This window comes from Gallinula chloropus, assembly GCF_964237585.1.
Source record: "Gallinula chloropus genome assembly, chromosome: 2".
Classification (NCBI taxonomy): Eukaryota; Metazoa; Chordata; class Aves; order Gruiformes; family Rallidae; genus Gallinula; species Gallinula chloropus.
The window spans coordinates 163,958,635-163,980,008 of record NC_140086.1 but is presented as its reverse complement, the minus strand read 5'-3'; the positions used below and the strand labels follow the sequence as shown (position 1 = coordinate 163,980,008).

General features: G+C 65.7%; 1 protein-coding gene across 1 annotated transcript in view; it reads left to right on the top strand.

Moving 5' to 3' along the window:
* The window catches only part of AGAP3 (ArfGAP with GTPase domain, ankyrin repeat and PH domain 3), a 94,439-nt gene that overhangs the window by 58,910 nt on the left and 14,155 nt on the right, over positions 1 to 21,374 (top strand). The window contains exon 12 of the mRNA XM_084260117.1: positions 18,274 to 18,453. Within this exon, the coding sequence (XP_084116243.1) occupies positions 18,274 to 18,453 (180 nt within the window). The remainder of the gene's footprint in view (positions 1 to 18,273; positions 18,454 to 21,374) is intronic.

Below are 21,374 nucleotides of genomic sequence, written 5' to 3'. Positions count from 1 at the left end.
CCTCCCCCTGCCAGCAGCACCCCCTTCGCTCCCTGCCGCCGGTGCAGGGGGTCTGTGCGGGATGCAGGGGGGTCCTGGGAGGGATGGACACCACCGGCCATTGCTTGGGTGGGGGTCCCAGGCTCTGCTCCCCGCCTTGGCACCGGGACTCGTCCAAACCTCTGACCCAGCCCAGCTCCCTCAGCCTCTCTCCCTAGGGGAGCTGCTCCAGCCCTCTGAGCATCCCCGGGGCTCCTCTGACCCCTCTCCAACAGCCCCACATCTTTCTTGTGTTGGGCCCCAGCTCTGGACACAGGACTCAGCTGGGGAGGGCAGAGCAGAGAGGGACAATCCCCTCCCTGTCCCTGCTGCCACCCCTCTGCTGATGGAGCCCAGGATCCATCGCCCTTCCCAGCTGCCTGTGCTGGACCTGTGTGCACCCTCAGCATGGGCACACACAGAGCTCACCAGCCTGTGCCCTGCAGCTGGGTGATGGGAAAGGAAACCGAGTGCTGAGCACTGGAAACCCTTCAAGGGACGAGCTGGAGTGTAAGGGAGAGCACGGGGAGGGGGCTGAGGGGCTGCAGCAGCGACGCGGAGGCGGCTACCGACAGCAGGAGCCCCATGGAGCGGGCGGGAGCGGGGCAGATGCTCCACCTCAGCCCAGGCAGCAGCCCCATGGGTTGGGTGGCTGGGAGATGGGACAGAGGAGCACCAGCCCTGGAATTCGGGAGGGGGCAGAGGAGAGAGCGCTGCCTGTCTCTGCAGGGTCTCAGCCAGGGCTCGCTGGGGACCGTGAGCTTCCCGTGCCGTCCGCTGGTGCCGGGCTCTGGCGCAGAGGAGGCCGAGCAGGAGGAGCTGCTGCAGGGCTGGGAGCTCGAAGTGCTGGAGCCCTTCACGTGGGGGGAGAGCTGCCCGGGGCTGGTGCTGCTCCATCTCCTTCCCATGGTCTGGCAGGTGTCAGGGCAGGCGGCGTCTGAGCCCTCCTCCTCCTCCTCTTCCTCCTGCTGCGAGATTGGCTCTGTGGCCAAGGGGAAGGGTTGCTTGAGCACGCCTGTGGCACTGCTTGGGGGGCAGCTTGTTTGCTCAGAGGGGACGAGGGTCCAGTGCCAGCTGTCACGGGTCCTGCCAGGCCTGTGGCACTGCTTGGGGGGCAGCGTCTTGGCCGTGGGGTGTCTGCTCGGAGGGGACGAGGGTCCAGCTGTCACGGGTCCTGCCAGCGACTCGGAGCCGCAGGGGCTCCCCGGGGGCTGCAGAGACCCCTCACCTCTGCCTTGGCCGTCGTGCCCTGTGGGGCGATGGGGTCGGTGCTGGTCGCAGCCGCTCCGCAAAGCTCCCGGGAGCTGAGCCGGGGCAGAGATGCTGCTGGGTTCGCCAGCAGCGGGAGGAGCTTGGCCGGGCTGGTGGTGCCGCCTGGCATCGCCTCACCGGTGCTGCCAGTGCTCCTCTTGGCACGGGGCAGGGGCTGCAGAGCACCTCAGCACCAGCAGCGCCCGCCTGGCCGCGGCCCCGGCGCGGGTTGCGTGGCGCAGCGGCCCCGCCGCGCGCGGGGCGTGCGCTCTGCCCCCCGATGCTCTGCCTCTGCAGCGTGAGGGATTGGCTCCCCCAGGCCGGGGCTGCTGAGCCTGCTGTGATCATGTCACGTCGGGCTCCGTCGATGTTAACATCTCATTATCTTTGTTACTGTAATTACATTATCCGCTGCTTTATGCAGAATTATTCTCCGAGGACTAATTGATGGATCCATGTTTAATTCATTAATCATTAGCATCAAATTCGACAATTACAGTGCACACTGATTGTGGAATTTCAAATGTAATGAGGGAAGAATTAACAAAGAAAAGGGAAAACCTGTTTCCCTGGCACACCGCTGCTCGCCGTGGGGGACAATGACATTGAGGGAAGAGGAGGCAGCCGAGAGCAGGGTGGCACAGGTCACGGCAGGCTGGGGGGGCCTCTCCCTGCCCCTCTCCTGGCTGCTCCCGGCCGGAGCAGGGTCGCTGGTCTCCTGGGAAGGGTGGGTGTTGGGGTGCTGAGGTGGAAAAGCTCGGCTCTCACCCCGAGCCAAGCTGCCCTGTCCCCAGCTCGTAGCCCCGGTGAGGAGCAGCACGTGTGGCCGTGCTGTGGCACCAGGACTGTCCCCGGCACACGCGTGGCTGGGAAAGGGGCTGCTCAAGGTGTGGGGCCTCCAGATGAGCTTCCTGCCCCTGCCCCCCCACAGCCCTGCAGCCAGTCTGCTCCCTGCACCGTGTGTGGGATCTGCGCTCAGAGCCTGCGGCTGCCTCCTGGCATTCCAAGCAGGACTCCCGGAGCGCTGCTGGCTCTGCTTTGGGACACCGAGCAGCCGGCCCCGTCCTGCCCAGCAGGGTCAGCTCTCCCCCAGCACCAGGACGGGGCTGTGCTGGTGCCAGGCTGCTGCAGCTGTGATCCACCCCTCCCTCCCAGCAGATCCCACCGCAGGGTCTCCTTGCTCATGGTACCACATGGCTTTGGCTTCGTGCTGCCCCATGGCACTGGGTTGGAGGATGGAGAGGGGTTCCCTGGCACGTGGTGCTCACTCCAGTCCCCGGGGGTGCCTGGTGCTCCATGGTCACCTGGGCTGGGTGCTGGAGCTCCTGCCAGCTCACACCCAGTCTGCTTCAGCATGGGGTGGCTGGGCTAAAACAGAGGCTCCTTCCACCTCCTGCAGCGCTGGTGCTTCCCTGCCACAGTGGCCCAGTCACAGCAGCCCCTCTGCTGCAGCCCCTCTGCTGCAGCCCCACCGCAGCAGCCCCACCACAGCAGCCCCCCAGGGCTCCCCCAGCCCCATCAGCACTTGCAGTGGGTCCCTCTGGGTCGGATGCTCCCGTGGAAGCGAGGTGGGGGATCCCTGGGAGCGGGGGGCATGGTGCTGGCTGGGAGCCTGGCGTTGAACCACGGCTGCCCTGACTGTGCTGCCTCACTTGGCTCCCTGTTGAGTGGGGCTGGGAACATTCCACATCGGCCTCTGTTGTTCCAGGGACCGAGAACTTGGGGTGTGGGGACGCCAGAGCTGAGGGTGAGGGTCTGTCCGTGGGGTTTGTCGGTGTGGGACTTTGCTCCTTCCCAGTAAGGGGTTGTAAGGGGTTGTTTGTAGTCTGAGGATGAAGCAGAGATCAGAGATTTACTGAAATTTATCTGTAATTAATACTCTGCGTCATGAATCATGTATCAAACACTGCAAATTCATATGGATATTATCAATATTATAAATTCCCCCTGGCACACAGTAACGTCTCACCAGTGATTACCTGGCTGCCTGGAGCAGGAGCCTGAATCCAAAGCTGGAGCCGGAGCCGTTGCGCTCGATGCTTCATGTGGAGCAGAAGCTGAAGTTGCTGGGACCTCCCAGGGGAGAGGAGGAGAGTGTGGGGGGCTTGAGGGGGTGACACGAGACGTGTGGGGGGCTTGAGGGGGTGATGGAAGGTGGGGTGGGCTGGCAAACCCTGGCACCCAGCTCTCAGGGTGGGCAGCAGCCCGAGGGACCGTGGTGCCCTGGGTCAGCCTGAGGTTGTGTTCGCTTGGCACAGGCTGGAGTTACACTGAGTTGGTGTTTACAAGTGTTGTAACTGTCTTCTCAGCTGTTACTCTCCCCTCCTACAGAAGCAGACCCGAGGCAAAGGGAAGGGAGATAGGAAGATAAAGGAAGATAAGTGCGGATTGTCCAAGGCACCTGCTGAGGGAATGCCCAGTTCAGAGCCAGGAATCACCAGTCCCTCCCACCAGCCCGTCCCAGTGTGGCTGCGTGCGATGGGCTCCTGCTCCTCCTCCTCCTCAGGGTGCAGCTCAGAGCAGGAGCAGCACACTGCCAGTGCCTGGCGTTGGCAAACCTGGGTAGGAGTGACCTGAGCAGTAGCTGTGGGAAGGGCAGGGGTGCAGGGATTAGATCCCAGGTCCCCTGAGGAAATGCACAGCTCCTGACCCCACGGTCCCTCCTGCTCTTCTGAGCACCTCGACCCCACAGATCCTCCTGAAGGGATCAGGCCACCTCGCTCCTCATCGTCATCCCCATCATCCTCAGGTGCCGGCTGGCCCCCAGACTGCCCGTTCCTCCCAGCCCTGTCCTTGTCACGTGCAGGAGGTGTGTGCTCTGGGGCTGGCCGTCCTGCCTGCACCCCACCAGGCCCCTGGGTTACCCGTTGGGAGGCTCGGGCTGCCTCTTGGGTTGGTTACAGGCCCCTGAGGTGACTGGCAGGTGCTGCTCGTGGCCTCTCAGTTTCTCCTGCACAGGAGTGGCTCTGCAGAGCATCCCTGCCTCCCACGGGCACCACAGCCCTGGCGCTGCCCTGGCGTCCCCACAGAGCCCAGGACAAGGCACAGCACCGCTGTGCTGCCAGGCTGCCGAGCCAGCTGTGCCACAGGGCAGGGTGGGGACAGCCGTGTGTGGCACTGTGTCACCAGGCGCCCTTCGGTCTTCCCCTGGGGGGGGGTCCCTGTGCACGGCCCCTGGGGAGGCACCCCAAGGCTCTCTGCAGAGTGGAGGAGATGCTTCCCGCTGGGAGGGCGGCGGGTGCGCGGCAGTGTCGGGGCTTGCAAGGGGTGCACGGGGTGCAGGGGGATGCAGGGGGGTGAAGAGGGGTGCAGGGGGGTGTAGAGGGGTACAGAGGGATGCACAGGGGTGCAGAAGGGTGCAGAGGGTTGCAGAGGGGTACAGAGGGGTACAGAGGGGTGCACAGGGGTGCAGAGGGGTGCAAGGGGGTGCAGGGGGATGCAGAGGGGTGCAGGGGGGTGCAGAGGGGTGCAAGGGGGTGCAGGGGGATGCAGAGGGGTGCAGGGGGGTGCAGAGGGGTGCGGGGGGGTGCAGAGGGGTTTGCTGGCACTGCTGATCTGAATTGGGCTGTGCTGGGGTGCATCCACTGAGGCTGCTGGCCTGGGGGCTGCAGAGGGGGAGGCACACTGAGTGTCTCAGCTGGGGTGTCCCCTGCTCCCCGGATATGTGGAGTCGTTCCTGAGTTGTGCAGGTTGGGCTGTGCTGGGGGGGATCTGCAGAGCCTGAGGAGCTTCTCAGCTGGAATCCCTTGGGAAAACCCACGGCTGTATCCAGCCCCTCACCTGCTGCTCCCCAGAGCCTGTCCTCATGGCTCCTGAAGGCATTTGTGCTGGAGCTGTTCTGTGGAAACACCAGCAGCCTGTTCAGTCACACAGGAAAACCATCAGAGCTGAATCACCTCCCAGCCGTGCTGGTGACCCTGCAGACAGCTGCAGAGGTGCAGCCACTGGTGACCCAACCGTCCTGAGCGTGTCAAGCAGCTTCATCTGTCACTTGGCTCCCAAAGGGCCTCGTGCTCCCCTTGTGAGAGCACAGCTCCTCTGTGGGGCTGGTGAGCCAGCAATCCTGCCTGGGTGCTGAGCTGCTCCTGCTGCTCTGGTTCCAGCCAGGAATCCTGCCTGGGTGCTGAGCTGCTCCTGCTGCTCTGGCTCCAGCCAGGAATCCTGCCTGGGTGCTGAGCTGCTGCTGCTGCTCTGGTTCCAGCCAGGAATCCTGCCTGGGTGCTGAGCTGCTCCTGCTGCTCTGGTTCCAGCCAGGAATCCTGCCTGGGTGCTGAGCTGCCGCAGGGTGCAGCTCCTCTGGGGTGGTACAGGCTGCCTGCTGTCCCTGCTGCCATCCCCTGTACCCAGCCTTCCGCTGCAGCCGTGGTGAACAGCCGTGTCCCACTGGTGTGCCAGGGTAGGAGTGCCAGGGTAGGTGTGCCCAGGGCAGGTGTGCTGGGGTAGGTGTGCTGAGGTAGGTGTGCCAGGGCAGGTGTGCCCAGGGTAGGTGTGGCAGGGTCGGTGTACCCAGGGCAGGTGTACCCAGGGTAGGTGTGCCCAGGGCAGGTGTGCAGGGTAGGTGTGCCAAGGTAGGTGTGCCAGGGTAGGTGTGCAGGGTAGGTGTGCCAAGGTAGGTGTGCCAGGGTAGGTGTGCGGGGTAGGTGTGCAGGGTAGGTGTGCCAAGGTAGGTGTGCCAAGGTAGGTGTGCCCAGGGTAGGTGTGCTGGGCATGGCTTGTACCCCTGGCCTCGGGCTGCAGAGCCGCCTGCTGAGCCCTGTGCCTGGAGGAGACATGGGACCTGCTGGGGTCTCTGCTGCCCCTGCCCTGCAGCTCCACACCCTGTGCTGCCTCTTGCCCTCAGACACGGGGCTGGAGCCCCAGCGTGCCCGTGGGAAGGGTGGGAAGGGCCTGCACGAGCTCTGCGGCGGTGGCTGCGAGGGTGCCCGGGGCACGGCGACGCTGGGGCAGCCCTGGCTCTGCTCTGCATCCCTGGGGAGGGTCCTGGAGCGGTGCTGTGTCCTGGCTGCCATCACTCGGTGCTGTGCATCCCTGGGATGGATCCTGGAGCTGTGCTGTGCATCCCTGGGATGGATCCTGGAGCGGTGCTGTGCCCCGGCTGCCATCACTCGGTGCTGTGCATCCCTGGGGAGGGTCCTGGAGCGGTGCTGTGCATCCCTGGGGAGGGTCCTGGAGCGGTGCTGTGCCCTGGCTGCCATCACTCGGTGCTCTGCATCCCTGGGATGGGTCCTGGAGCGGTGCTGTGCATCCCTGGGGAGGGTCCTGGAGTGGTGCTGTGCCCTGGCTGCCATCACTCGGTGCTCTGCATCCCTGGGATGGGTCCTGGAGCGGTGCTGTGCATCCCTGGGGAGGGTCCTGGAGCGGTGCTGTGCATCCCTGGGGTGGGTCCTGGAGCGGTGCTGTGCATCCCTGGGATGGGTCCTGGAGCGGTGCTGTGCATCCCTGGGGAGGGTCCTGGAGTGGTGCTGTGCATCCCTGGGGTGGGTCCTGGAGCGGTGCTGTGCATCCCTGGGATGGGTCCTGGAGCGGTGCTGTGCCCCGGCTGCCATCGCTCAGACCCACCCCAGAGCTGCTGGTCCGTGGGGCGAGCGTGGCAGCGCGGGCAGGGAGAGGCTGGCAGGAGGAGCTGGAGCTCAGGAGGGAGCTGCAGCGCTTCCTCCCCTCCCCACCCGGCTCCCTCTGCCCTCCCTGATGGGAAACCAGAGATTGATTTTCTCCAACCCAACAGTATAATCACTAACCCTAATTAGAGATAATTACTGGGACTTGATACACTTATTACTTGCTAGAACACTAAAGGAGCTGCACGTTGCAGGGCTGAGCAGGGAAAAGGCCTCCGAGCAGGCGAGGCGGGGAGGGAGAGTGGAGAGGAGGAGAGCAGGAGGCAGAGGCAGCGCTGCAGAGCCCTGCCAGGCCGTGCCAGGGGCGGCCAGACGGGCACACAGCCCCGAGGCGTGGGGCAGCCAGCCAGACCCGTCCCCTCCGGCGGTGCTTGGAGCATCCCACCATGCCCAGCACCTGGCTGTGGGCGCCTGGCAGGGCACCTGGTGCAGCCAGGAGGGTGTGATGGGGAACCACCTGCCAAAGCCACTGTGCCCAGGGCTTGCCCCGGGCGGCCAAGGGGGCAGCGGGGAGCTGGTGCCGGCGGCCTGAGGCCAGAGGGGCAGCAGGGCAGGGGGCAGAGTGCTCAGGCAGCCAGTCTGTGCCCCATCTGCTGCTGCCCAGTCTCTGGGCCAGCTGCCCCCTCCCAAAGGCCGGCTGCCCCTCCTGTTTTTAGCCCCCCGACCTCTCCCCTCTGCCGCAAGCACACTGGCCATGGCTGGGCTCTCCCCTGGTGTCCTTGGGGGCTGCCAACCCGAGCTGGGCCCTTCACACACCCACTGTGGGTGCGATGGGCCAGCCCAGGGACGTGGGCTGTGTTTTGGCTGCTCATTCCTGGCAGGAGGGGTGCTTGCTCTGTCCCCTGCCAGGGACCCGTGCCAGGCTTCTGAGCGGTGCTGGGCACAGAGGTGTGTTGCTGTGTGCTGGCAGGGCTGCAGTGACCGTGCAGGGGGCGAGCAGCTTCCCAAACAGGGGTTGGGGAGATACCCTGAGATGCTGGCGTGAGGGGAGCAGCCTCCTCAGCTGCCAGCACCCCTGAGCTCTGTGCAGACCCTGTTCCTCCATCATTCGCTGCCCAGAGCTGCACCTCTGCGGCTCCGCTTCCTTCCTCCCCACAGCTGGTGCCAGACTCAGGTCCCTGCCCCTGGCTGCAGACGGGGGTCCCTGTCGCTGCAGCCCCTCATCAGCACCCGTCTCCCACCGCCAGCCCGGTGATCCCTCCAGACAGCGTCTCCCCTGCTCTGTGTTTTGAGCAGCGTTACTCCTACCTGCAGTGCAGCTCAGAGACGGGCCAGGGGACACCTCAGGCACCTGGCCAGAGCAGGAGGGACACCCAAAGCAAGGGCCCTGCCCCGCTCCTGCCCCAGCGTCCCAGAGCTGCCCTCATGGCCAGGCGGGGAGGACAGGGCACCGCAGAAGGAGGGCTGAGCAGTGCCTCAGGTGACAGCCTTGTGCCAGCCTTCAGGCAGGGTGAGACCTGCGTCAGGAACAAAGAGCATTAGACACACACCTGACAGACACACGGACACAAAGGCCTGAGCCAGTTCCACCAGGCTGGAAGCAATTAGGAGCCAGGTCGTTTGGGAGAAGGAACTGGAACAGGAGAGTGCAGCGTAATGAGGAGCTTCTGAAGAGCATCCTGCTGGATACCAGCAAGTTGAAGCCAAAGGGAGGTGGCACTGCCTAAAAACGTGTGAGTCTGGGTGAAGAGGAGACAGAAACGGTTCATTCTGTGTGTGCAGAGAGAAGGAATGTGCTGGAACAAAGGGAAGCGGAGGGGAGCAGCTGCACTGTGTGAGCGTGTCCTGCGTGCCTGTCCGTGTGTCCGTGTGAGGGGACAGACCCACAGCAGCCTGGCAGAGTCAGGGGCAAGCGTGGAGCAGCAGCTGCAGGCTCCAGGAGGTGGGTGGCCGGTGCCACCAGTGTGGTCCCACACGGCCAGCTGGAGCCACGGGCAGAGGCTGTGGCTGCCCACCAGCCCGTGGCTCCGCGGAGCAGCACCCGGAGTGATTGATTACGAGCGGCCCCCGGCCTGACCCCGCTGGCTTTGTGGGAAGCATTCCAGCCCCTGGCGTTCCCAGCCCCAACAAAGGGGCTGTTTCACCCCGTTATCTGGGTTCAGCGCTCGCAGAGGAGGCTGAGCCTCCCCCAGCCCACGTCCAGTGCCAGCCCAGTCAGGGCAGGAGCTCGGGGCGCTCAGCGCGTGGATGGAGTAAGGACAAGGAGAGAAGGTGCTGGGTTCAGCTGCCCTCTGCCTTTCCCAGGGGGATGCTGCTGCTGCAGCTGATGGAAGGACAGACTCTGCTGGCATCCCAGGGCTCCTGCCTGCCTGTCACCTCTGCTGCCTCCCTCCCAGGGGGAACCTCTCCCCTCCGTGCAGTTCGGTCCCTCCTCGGGCAGGGAGCTCGGAGCAGCTCCTGCCCCTGCCCTTCCCTGTGCTGGTCTCAGTGGTGCAGTGTGCCTGTGCCACGGGATCCCTGTCACCAAATTCCCCATCACCGTGTGCCCTGTGCTGGGGGAGCTGCTGCTGGAGCTGCTGTGTGTCACGTCCAGCTTGTGAGTCAGGACTGGGGGCACCCTTGGTGCATCTTACCCAGCGCCCCAGCTTTTCCATGGGCCACGAAGGCCACAGAACACACAAGTAAGACTGATGGGCTCAGGACCTGGAGCTCCTTTCCCAGCTCACCTTCCCTGCTCTTGGCTGGCCTCTGCCTGACCGTGTGGCACAGGGGGACGCAGGAACAGCAACCAGCAGAGTTAAAGGCAGTGAGAAGTTTTCCCTCAAGTTCTTTAGGAGCTGCTGAGTCCTAAACCCAGAAGATGGTAGAAGAGTTAATAAAGATAAAGAAGAGAGAAGTGTTCAGTGAACACTTGTGTTTGGTGTCTGGGAAGAGGAGAGGTGATGTATCTTATCACAGAATGATGAATTCCCATACTCCGGCTGTAATTAGGAAGCATATTAAACAGCAGGCAGGAGGCTCAGGCAGGTTGGAATCAGCCAGCCTGAAGTATTTAACTCAGGAATTCTGGAAGATGTGGTCTCTCCAGGGTGTTGGTTTTGGGGTGGAGAGAGCTGAGGCTCCTGGGTCTCTGGGGTCTGAGAAGGGAGCTGGTAAGTCGGGGAGGGCTCGGGGAGCAGCAGTTGTGAGCGACCTGAGGAGCACAGTTTGCTTAGTTTATCAAAGAAAAGGTGAAGAGGTTGTCTCAACACCACCTGCAAACACCTGTGTGGGAGCAGAACTCTCTTAGCAGGGAGCTTCTGTCAGGCAGAAATACCCCGAGGTCCCTGAGGAGTGGCTGGAGCTGGACAGCTCGGACTGGAAATGAGGGGCAGGCTTAAGGGGTTGGGTGATGAACCACTGGAGCTACTTACCAAGAGTTGCCGTGATTTCCCAGCACCAGCAGCATTCTAACCCAGATCAGAAGCTTTCCTAGAGGACAGGCTGTGGTTTGGACAGGGGCAGGTTCGTGGAGGACCCATGGTGGGACATGGTGCCACGCAGGGGTCAGACAGCAGCTCCTGGGGGCTCCTGGCTGGTGTCTGGGTCTGCTGCTGCCTCTTCCCCACGCAGCTCTGGATGCCCATCCCTGGCTGTGGAGCTGCAGGGTGGGTGGACACGGCTGCAGCCGGCTCCTCGGGAGCGCGAGGGGGTTTGGGTCGGGCAGGGCTCAGGCTGGAGCAGGACTCAGTGAGCAGCCTGTGGTCCCCAGGCTGCTGGCACGTGGTGGTGCCTGGGGATGCTGTGGTGGCTGTTGGTGGCTTCTCCGGTCTGCTGGGGTCCTGCTGCCCCTGTTTGTGGGGTTGGCACCATCTGAGCCAGAGGTGGGTCTGGTGCCTCGGCTTCTCTCCTGCGCCCTGAGTTTTGGCTGGGAGAGGAGAGTGTGAAGTGGTGCCATGGTCAGCTCTTCCCATCCTCCCACGGGCAGCGGGGCCCTGGGTCCTCCTGGAGATACCTGCGTGGTGTGGGGCTGTTTCTCCTGGCAGCTGTTCCCACTGAGCTGTGGTGGGAGCCGGGTGTATGTAGTCACTGCTGTGCCCATATGTCCAAAGCGTGGGCTCCCAGTGCGGTGCTGAGGAGGAGGGAGCTGGCCCATGGCAGAGGGGGGAGCTGCCCTATGGCAGAGGAGGGAGCTGCCCCCATACCAGAGGAGGGGGCTTCCCTGTGTCAGAGGAAGGAGCTGCCCCCGTATCAGAGGAGGGGGCTTCCCTGTGTCAGAGGAAGGAGCTGCCCCCGTGGCAGAGGAGGGGGCTTTCCTGTGTCAGAGCATCTGCAGGGCCCAGGGAACGCCGCGGGCTCCCGCTGTGCACAAGCTGGCAGATCCTGATGGCCCAGCGCAGCGCGGGGCTGGGGAGCCCTGGTCGCCTGCGGTCGGGATCGGTGACGTCACGGCCATTTGGGGAGGACATCTGCACCCCAGCACCTGCCCCCCCGTGCCTGGGGCTCTGGAGGGGGTGGGCACCGCGCTGTCTGCCAGGGAGAGCCGGGTCCTGGGGCTGCCCTGCGTGTTTTGGCCTCGTCACTGGTTGGGATTGCTGGGAGGGAGGAGGTGAGTGTGTCCAGCAAACCAGCGCTGGGTTCAAGCAGCCAACCTGACAGACTCTGGGCTGGGACCTGCTCTGGGGTGGGGGACCCCTGGGACAGGCAGGGCCAGGATGCTCCCAGGGTACTCCTGGGGTGCTCCTGGGGCAGCCGCGTTCCTGTGCCCGCGGCAGCTGGCAGCCCAGTGATGGGGAGTGGTGAGCTGTGGCTCTGCCAGCCGGGTGTCCAGGGCGGCAGCTTCTCCAGGCTGGCTGGCTGCTGGGAGCGGAGGAGTTTCCCAGCAGCTGGGGGTGGGTATCGGTCCAGCCGCTCTGCGCAGCCCAGGGGCAGCGTGTTGGGCTCGGAGCAGCTGCCCCACGTGCTTTTGGGGCGGCTCTGGGGTATGCCCTGGCTGTGGACACCGGCAGAGCACGTGGGAGGCAGCACACTGGGGTGACTTCCAGTCGTGCTGGTTTTTATTTGGATAAGGGATGCTCAGATGGCAGCAAGAGCCACAGGGCCAGTGGTGAGCGATGGCTGGGATGCAGGTTGGTAGGCAGGGAATGGTGTTGGTCTGCGATGGGCTGTTGGCCTGAGGAGCACGGGAGGAAGCAGGGGTTGCTCCATGGCAGGGTGTCCTCACCCCATCCCGGGGTGACCTGCACCACCATCACCTGCCATGGTGGTGGCAGCGCGGCGGTGGCAGCCCCTGGCACCTCAGAGACACGTCCCATGCTGTCCTTGGCCACAAACCGGGGCAATGCCCAGGCTGCCACCCTGCTTGTGCCCCTCCAGAACCCCAAATTGCCCCGTTCCCCCAGCAAACCCGGGTCAGGGCCCGGCAGCAGCCCCGGCTGCCCAGGGGCGCAGTGCTGAGGCGGGGACGGGCAGGCAGGGGCTCCCTGCAGAGACGTGGCCACAGGCAATCGTCTGGCCCTGCCCCGGCTCTGCGCCCGCGGGGCTTCGGGCATGCAGATGGTCAGGGAGTTACCCCTCCCTGCCTGGGGAGGCCACACGCCTCCCGAGCCCAGGTGGCCAGCGGCCTCCTGCCTCCTCTGAAGCACCCGCTGCCACAGCCTGTGCCGGGGCGGCTCCGAGCTGGGATAAACCAGGCTGGGACAGCCCTGCTCGGCACTGGGACAGCCCTGCTCAGCACTGGGACAGCCCTGCTCAGCGCTGGGACAGCCCTGCTCGGCACTGGGACAGCCCTGCTCGGCGCTGGGACACTGCTCGGCGCTGGGACAGCCCTGCTCAGCACTGGGACAGTCCTGCTCAGCACTGGGACAGCCCTGCTCAGCGCTGGGACAGCCCTGCTCAGCACTGGGACAGTCCTGCTCAGCACTGGGACAGTCCTGCTCAGCACTGGGACAGTCCTGCTCAGCGCTGGGACAGCCCTGCTCGGCGCTGGGACAGCCCTACTCAGCACTGGGACAGTTCTGCTCAGCACTGGGACAGCCCTGCTCGGCGCTGGGACAGTTCTGCTCAGCACTGGCACAGTCCTGCTCAGCGCTGGGACAGTCCTGCTCAGCACTGGGACAGCCCTGCTCAGCACTGGGACAGCCCTGCTCAGCGCTGGGACAGCCCTGCTCGGCACTGGGACAGCCCTGCTCAGCACTGGGACAGTCCTGCTCAGCGCTGGGACAGTCCTGCTCAGCACTGGGACAGTCCTGCTCAGCGCTGGGACAGTCCTGCTCAGCTCTGGCACAGTCCTGCTCGGCGCTGGGACAGTCCTGCTCGGTGCTGGGACACTGCTCAGCACTGGGACAGCCCTGCTCGGCGCTGGGACAGTCCCACCCAGAAGCCTGAAGGCCGAGCTGCAGCCACAGGACGGCTTTTCGGCTCGAGCGGAGCCACTGGCACCGTCCAGGGGTAACTGTGCTGTGCCAGAACCCGGCTCTGGTGAAGGGGCTGAGGGGGAAGCTCGCTCCCTGCAGTGAGCTGTCTGGTTCAGAGGTCAGGCCCTTTGGTCTTCACGGGAGCTCCAAACTGCCCCAGTGCTGCTGCTGCTGCTGCCGGCGCTTTGCCGGGCGCAACTGCGGACACTGATGGCAGTGCCGATGGCGAGGGGGGCACGGGCAGGGCAGAACTCAGCTGCCAGCTGCCCCCTGCCCCCTGCCCACACCGCAGTGCTGAAGGAATCCAGCAAGGGGCAGCTGTTCCTTTGAGGTGCTGCCAGGCAGGGGCCGAGGGGTGAGGGTGTTTCCATGTTGCAGCCGGCTGTGCCGCAGGGGGTGAGTCCTGGGCACCCCGTGCCCCCCTCGGGTTGAAACGCAGGATCCCTGGGCTGGCAGCATTGAACACAGCAGAGATCAGCCAGGAGCACAGTGCCTGGTATCCATCCCGTGCCCCTTGGTGCTCAGCACCCACCTGTGCCGCCGGAGCGCTCTCTGGTCCGTGCCCAGGAGACGTCTGGCTTCACCGGGAGCTTGTGCCGGGTGTGGGAGGAGGAGGAGGAGCTGGGGGTGTCATGGCTCAGCTTCAGTTACTGCTCAGGGAGGAGGAGGAGAGGCCTTTCCTCAGCCACGCTGTCAGGGCTGTAGGATGCTCTGTATTGCTCCTGTCAACAGATGCATGCTGGAGCGTGCCAGAGCGTGCTGGAGCGTGCTGCAGCGTGCCAGAGCGTGCTGGAGCGTGCCGGAGCGTGCCAGAGCGTGCCAGGGCGTGCTGCAGTGTGCCATGTGGGCTGTGCTGCTGCCACCATGGGCTGGCAGGGCTGGAAAGTCACCCTTGTTCGCTGTGTGCTCTCACCTTGGCCTTGTGCTCGTGTCCTGGTTCCAGCCAGCCCAGGTGAGCTGAGTTTGCCCGGGCTCTTTCCACACTCCCTGACATCATTCCCCATAAAAGGGGCTGGCTGGGGAGGGGCAGGGGCTTGTTGCCTCCAGGACAGGCTGAGAGCAGCCGGGACATGGGGTCGGTCAGCTGGTCTGTCAGTCTGTCCTTGCTGTCAGGCAGCACTCTGCAGTCATCAGGTCAGTCAGGCTGTCTGTGTTGCCACGGGTGTGAGTGTAACTGGCTATTGTTCTACATTCACAGTGGTGTTTGTCAGCCTGTCCCTATCTCAACCCCCAGGGGGTGGGTGGGTCTGTCTGTCTGTCTGTCCTGTGGGACTGAGTGAGCAGCCTGTGGTGCTCAGCCACGGTCTGGGGCTGAGCCCCTGCAGCCCCTCACGGCGGCAGGTTGTGTGTGAAGGTGTAGGTGAGGCATCGCACTGGCTGTGTGCAGGGACCACGCACCGTTCCCTCGCCTTGTGTTTGTCTTTCCAGCCTCTTTGGTGGCTGCAAACAGCACCAGGCACCATCCCTCCTCCTCCTCTGGTGTTCCCAGCTCCGTGCCCCAGCCTGGTGCTGGCAGCCTCATCACAGGGTGTGCTCTGAGTGCTGTGCGTGCTCCCACAGGGTGTTCTGCGTCAGGCCCCTTGTTCCAGAGCATCTCTCTGAGTTGCTGTGTCAGTCCTGGGGTGTTCTGTTGGCTGGCTTTTCAAAGCCCCCTCATCCTGCTGGATGTCTCCATCACCAGGGCTCCCAGCTCAGCACCGTCAGGAGATTTCACCAGAACCCAACTGTTGCTTTGCCAAATCGCCCTGAAAGCCCCACGTTTGTCCCCAGGGTCTGAACTGACCCTGCAGATCATCTGCATCCCAGGTGGGCGCAGGAACTGGCCGTTACCCTGGTCCTTGTGCTCTGCACCTGGTGAAGAACGTGCCCCTCGCCTGGTTCCCGTGTTCCGCTGGCGCTGCCGGGCTCAGAGGGGCCACGCTGGGTTCGGGTTGTCACCCGTGTGCTGCTGGGTGAGGGGCATGGAGAAGCCTTGCCAGCCAGCGAGGCCCCCCAGACACCTCTGCAGGGGTCTTTAGGGGGCAGAGCTTTGCTTGTCAGCAGGGTTGGGAGCAGCTTGGGCCCTGGAGGCAGCGAGTGTTTCACCCGTAGCCTTTGAATCACCCTTCAAATGGCTGCAGAGGGAGCGTGTCCAGCAGCCTCCACTGGTGTCACCTGAGGGCTCTGGCCTTGTTGGGACCACAGGCAGGGCCCTGGGACAAGCCAGGCCTGTGCTGGGTGGCTCCAGGCAGCTGCCCCGATGTGTGGGGAGCTCCTGGAGGCACCCTGGGGGCTGATGGAAGCTGCTCTGGGAAATGGAACTCCCAAATCGGAGCCATGGGGCTGGGGATGGAGTGGGATTCAGGAGGGAGGCCTGTGGGGGACCATGGGTGTGCAGTGTGGGTCCTGAGCACCCGTCAGCACCCTTCCTCAGCCCCTTGTCTTCAGCGTGTGCTTGGCTGGAGCTGGGGGCACGGAGCCTGGGCAGGGCAGGCTCTCCAGGCACCCGGGATGGGCTCTCCAGGGGCACTTCCCTCTCCAGCTGCCACCACCCAGTTCCACTGCCTGGCCCTGCTCGCTGTGTGGTGCCACCAAGGCCAGGAGGTCCCTTGCTGTGGGCAGGTCTGGAGGCACCTTGGCTGTGGCGGTGCCATCACCTGGCTCCAGGCACTTGGGCCTGTGTGGCGGAGCGATGGCCGGGCTGGTGCCTGCTGGCTGCAGCTCCTGGTGTGGCCGGGCTGGGGGCGCAGGGCAAGTCGGGGTTCCCTGGGCTCTGCAGGTTCCCTCTCCTCTGCTGGAGCTTCTCCCGGGCACTCCACACGCCTCCTGTTTGCCTCCCTCTCTGCCGTGGCACATCCAGCCTGGCGTGGGGCCCGCGGCACTGCCGGAGCTCTGGGGACACCCCATCCCATCCCACCCCATCTCATCCCATCCCAGGTCCCAGCACCACCCCGCTGCTCCCTGTCCCAGGGGAGCAGCCTTGTCCCTGCTCGGGTGGCAGCCGGCTCCCTCCCGCGAGGAGCCGAGAGGAGATGGATGCGGCAGTCAGGAGCCGAGCGCCAGCTAATTACCCTTCCGAGTGTGTCTTGTAAATTAAGGGCTAATTAGAGGCAAAGTCAGTGTCATGGTTCTACACGTGTTTCTGTGGCGCTGAACAAGGGGAGGGAGGGGGAGCGTGCGGCAGCCGGGCTGGAGGCAGGCGAGAGGCGGCTCTGCTGCTCCTGCCCCACGCGCCGGGCCCGGGGAGCTCGGGGCTGGGGGTCTCCGTGGCGCCGGGGAGCTCGGGGCTGGGGGGCTCCGTGGCCCCGGGGAGCTCGGGGCTGGGGGTCTCCGTGGCCCCGGGGAGCTCGGGGCTGGGGGTCTCCGTGGCCCCGGGGAGCTCGGGGCTGGGGGTCTCCATGGCCCCGGGGAGCTCGGGGCTGGGGGTCTCCGTGGCCCCGGGGAGCTCGGGGCTGGGGGGCTCCGTGGCCCCGGGGAGCTCGGGGCTGGGGGGCTCCGTGGCCCCGGGGAGCTCGGGGCTGGGGGTCTCTGTGGCCCCGGGGAGCTCCGGGCTGGGGGTCTCCATGGCCCCAGGGAGCTCGGGGCTCGGCACTGTGGGCAGGGTCTGCTGGGGGGGCTCAGAACCCCCCCCGAGCAGCAGAGAAGGGATGTCTGGGGTGTCCGGGGTGGAGGAGGAGGGAGGGTGGGTGAGGGCTGCTCGTGCACCCATGGGGCCACCTCCCGTAGGTGGATTTGGGCTGCTGGAGCCAGAGACACCCCACCCACGCTCCTTGGGTGCCTGTGGAAGCAGCAGGGGCAGGAACACCACGTCAGGTACACAGTCTGGGGCTCCCCAGGGCCCTTGGCCGGGCGCTGCCCTTGCCAGGTGCTGCTGTGGGTCGCCCAGCAAGGCTGTGCTGTCTCCATCCTTAGATACCCAGATCCCACCCACACAGAGCCCAGGGTGGGGGGCTCTGGGTGGCCCAGCACAGGCAGGGGATGGGCAGGATGGTGCCCGGGGTGCTGTCCAGCCTCGGCCAAGAGCAGAGCTGGGCTGTTTCACAGGGTGAGGGCACAGCCATGAGCTGTGAGCTGTCCTGCCAGGAGCAGACCGGCTGGGGACCTGCTCTTCAAGTGTCCCTCTGCTCTCTGGCTTCTGGGACAGGATCCCCTCGTGTGCCACCCCCACCAAGCACATGGCTGGGTTCCCTTGGCCCTGGCGTGGGTTGGGTATGGGGCGCTGCAGCCGGGGTGCTCCCAGGGGCCTCGTCCTCTTCCATGGCCGGAGGGCTGGTGTGGGAGTCCCAGCTGCCTCCGGGCATGGAAGGGGGACAGGAAGCCTCAGGGTAGGGAAGGGGACCCTTTGCTCACCCCTCAGCACTTGCTGTGCCGTGGCTGGAGCTGGATGCCTTCGGGGGGGGTGCAGGAGAGGGTGGGCAGTGGGCAGGGTGGGGTGATGCCTCCCGGGCCACGCCGTCCTGCTGACAGATCGCCTGGAGCCTCCTGGAGCCTCAGCCCCTGCCAGAGCTGCTCTGTTCACTGTGCTGCAAGTGCTGGATGCTCTTGTGATCCAGGAACACTCGACCCATTTTGGATCTCAGTGATTTTCTCTCCTGTGAGGGGCTCCTGTCCCAAAACCCCACCTCTCCGGGAGGGGGGTCCCAGTCTGGGCTCAGCTGAGGGGGGTTGCAGCTCGTGGGAGGAGGCTCATCCCCACACAATCCCCACTGTGCAGACTGGTGTTCACCTGCTGCTCCCCTGAGCATCCTCTGTGTGCCCTGCCGCTCGCTGCCGGTGCCTCTGCGGTGGTTCCTGGCTTGGACAGGGACTGAGGTCATGGGCACGCTGGCCGCGGGGTGGGCGCCTGTTTGTCTGTGGCTGGTGTGAGGCTGCGAGGAGACCACCGGCTCCAGCTGAGAGGCCTGGCTGGAGCTGGAGGCTGCGTGCTGGGGGGTGCCTGGCCGTGCGTCCCGGGGAGAGGGACCCAGGCAGAGCCTGGCCTCACGCTGGGCCACCCAGGGACGTGTCACATCGGCTCGGGGACAGCTTGTCCCGGCGCCTGCGGTCGCTGCTGACCCGCGTGTCTCTTGCAGGCGCTCCCCACTCCACCAGCAGCACCTCCCTGCACTCGGAGCGCTCCATCAGCGGCATCAACCTGGTGGGCTTCAGCTCCAAGCCGGACGGGATGCACCAGCGCTCCTACTCCGTCTCCAGCGCCGACCAGTGGGGCGAGGCCGTGGCCGTGGCCGTGCCCGGCAGCTGCCCCAACCCCGGTGAGTAGCGCGCGTGGCCCCGCGGGGTGGGCTGGCTGGGGCAGCCCCCGCTGCCTCCTGGGTGTCAGGAGCGGCTTTTGGGGGTGCTGGGACTGTCCCCTTCGCGAGGGTCAGCTGGTGGTCCCCAAACCGGGGGGGGTGGGCAGGTCTCCAGCCGAGCATCCCTGCAGCCGAGGGATGCTGCTGGGCGGCAGCGGGCAGCGCCTTCCCCGGTCTCTGCTCCTCCTGGGCACCCCCAGCCCCCGGGTCCTGGGGCAGTGGAAGGCAGAGGAGTTAATTCCTGCGTCCGGAGCACGGACTGAGCACGGGGCCGCCCCCTCCCCTCTGCACCCCCCCGCCGGCTCGCTCCCCGGGCCGCCCCCTCCCCGGCCCCCCCCCCGCCGGGCCGCCCCCTCCCCTGCCCCCCCCCGCCGGGCCGCCCCCTCCCCTGCCCCCCCCGCCGGCTCGCTCCCCGGGCCGCCCCCTCCCCTGCCCCCCCCGCCGGCTCGCTCCCCGCGCTGTTTCAGGACAGTTGAGTGAATTAAAATAATTCATACATTTCCCAACGCAGCCACTTTGCCGAATTGGAAAATAAATGCTTTTGTGCCGCATTCATCACTCCTTCGTTCCTGGCTCTGCCGCCGCACTAAAAAAGCAGTTAAATGCACATCAAGAGCGGAGGAGCCATTTCCATGCCCGCTCGCCCCTCGCCGTTCTCATTAGCGCCGCGGCCGCCCCCCCGCGCGGTCCCGGGGGCTTTGGCAGTTTAAAGAGCCCCCTCTTCACCCTCATTACCGGCGCCCGACCGCGCGCGCGCCATTTGCGGCGGCGGAGCCTCCTCATTTGTAACTGTGAGAAACTATCAATTCCAGCGCGCCCGCTGCAGCGGCTCCATCATTGGCCCCATCAGCTCCCTGCTGGAAGCGAATTAATCAGACTGTTACTGCTGATGGGGCAGCGCAGGCGACGGGAGCGGAAGGGCGCAGCTCCGAGCAGTAATGTGCGGGCAGCACAGACCCCCCCCGCGCCCCCGGCCCCTGCCCGGCCCCTGCCCGGCCCCTCGGCTCGGACACGGGTGCGGCGGGGCCGATGGTGCTGCTGCAGCACCGGGCAGAGCGGGGTGTGAGGGGAACCCCCCCCAGCGCCGGGCAGAGCGGGGTGTGAGGGGTACCCCCTATCCAGTGCCAGGCAGAGCAGGGGGTGAGGGGAACCCCCCCTCCAGTGCTGGGCAGAGCGGGGTGTGAGGGGCACCCCCTATCCAGTACTGGGCAGAGCAGGGTGTGAGTGGAACCCCCCCTCCAGTGCTGGGCAGAGCAGGGTGTGAGGGGTACCCCCCCCAGTGCTGGGCAGAGCAGGGGGTGAGGGGTACCCCTGCTGCAGTGCCAGGCAGAGTGGGGTGTGAGGGGAACCCCCTATCCAGTGCCAGGCAGAGCAGGGGGTGAGGGGAACCCCCTATCTAGTGCCAGGCAGAGCAGGGTGTGAGGGGAACCCCCCTTCCAGAGCCAGGCAGAGTGGGGTGTGAGGGGAACCCCCCCTCCAGTGCCAGGCAGAGCAGGGTGTGAGGGTACCCCTGCTCCCTGCACCACTTTGGGCAGGGAAACGGTGCTGGGCTGGAGCAGGGTGTCAGGGGTACCACTCCCAGTGCTGGATGGAGCAGGGTGTGTGGGGGGCAGTGGGTGCCCCCGCTCCAGGCAGCACCTCACCCTGCTCCCTGGAGCCGAGCGTGGCCCTGGGGTGCAGCAGCGAGGGCCGGGCAGGCAGCAGGCAGCACCCATCCTTGGCACAGGGGCTTTTGGGTCAGGGCTGCTGGGATGGCTGCAGGGCTGCCAGGCTGGCAGCTCTCTGGGCTGTGACCTGCACAGCCCTTGGCTGGCAGCAGCAGGTCCCCGGTGTCACAGGGGGGAGGGGGCTTTTGGGGAGTGGGCAGTGCCTCCTGCGTGGCACAGCGTGCCAAGGTGAGGGGCACATTGCCCCTCTGCTGTGGGGCTGAGCTGAACAGGCGTGCCTCGTGCCCATGGCTGAGCCCTGGCCGTGCCTGTGCAGCCCAGGCCGGTGTTCCCTGCCCTGATGTCAGCTCTGAGCCCTGGGCAGGGTGGGCAGAGCTGCTCTGCTGCCCCCTCCCCATGTGCCTTGGAGAGCGTGTGGAAGGAGGGGCATGGGCTACATGGGCTGTGGAAACACCTTCCAGCACACTTTGTGGGGTCCTTTTGGGACCTCTGGGGTCCCCCCAGCACCCGTGGGGCCACAGGGGCTGCCCCAAGGCTGGCTGGTTTGGAGGGGGGAACAGGGAGGCCCCACCTGTGCCCACAGAAGGATTCCAGGGGGTAGATGGGGACCTGGAAGTGGGTCAGAGGAGCTCACGCCTGTCCTGGGGAAGGAGGGAGAGATACCCCATGTTACAGAGGGAGAGCTCTTGCCCCTGCCCCGCTGCAGCCCCTGGCAGCCCTGGCTCTGAGCTCTCACTGCTGGCAGTGAGGGGAGCAGGGCTGGGGTGATCCCTGGAGCAGGAGGTGTCGGGCTCCCCGCAGCACGTGTCCAGAGCTGCAGCAGCAGGAGCCCTCGTGGTGGGGCTGGGGGGGAGGATGTTCGGCCCGTGGGGCGTCCTGGGGAGCAGGTGGGCAGCAGAGGTGCTCTGGATGCGCCGTGTGGAAGTTCAGGTCCCCGGCGAGCCCCTGGCTGGGAGCTGCAGGTGCCTCACAGCTGCTCGGGGTGCGGCCGTGCCGAGCGGGTCAGCGAGTTGCGCTCAGAGCCTGAACTGTCAGGTTTATCCCCCTGGTTGCCGAGGGTGAGCTGATTCCCAGCAGCAGGAACGCTGCTGGTGTGTGCCAAATGTCACAGGCACCAGAGCCGGCAGCGCTCTGCCCTGTGTCCCCTGCCAGCCCCTCCAGGGACACGGGCTGCACCCCGGACCTGGCACCGGGCAGCTCGGGGCTGCTGAGCTG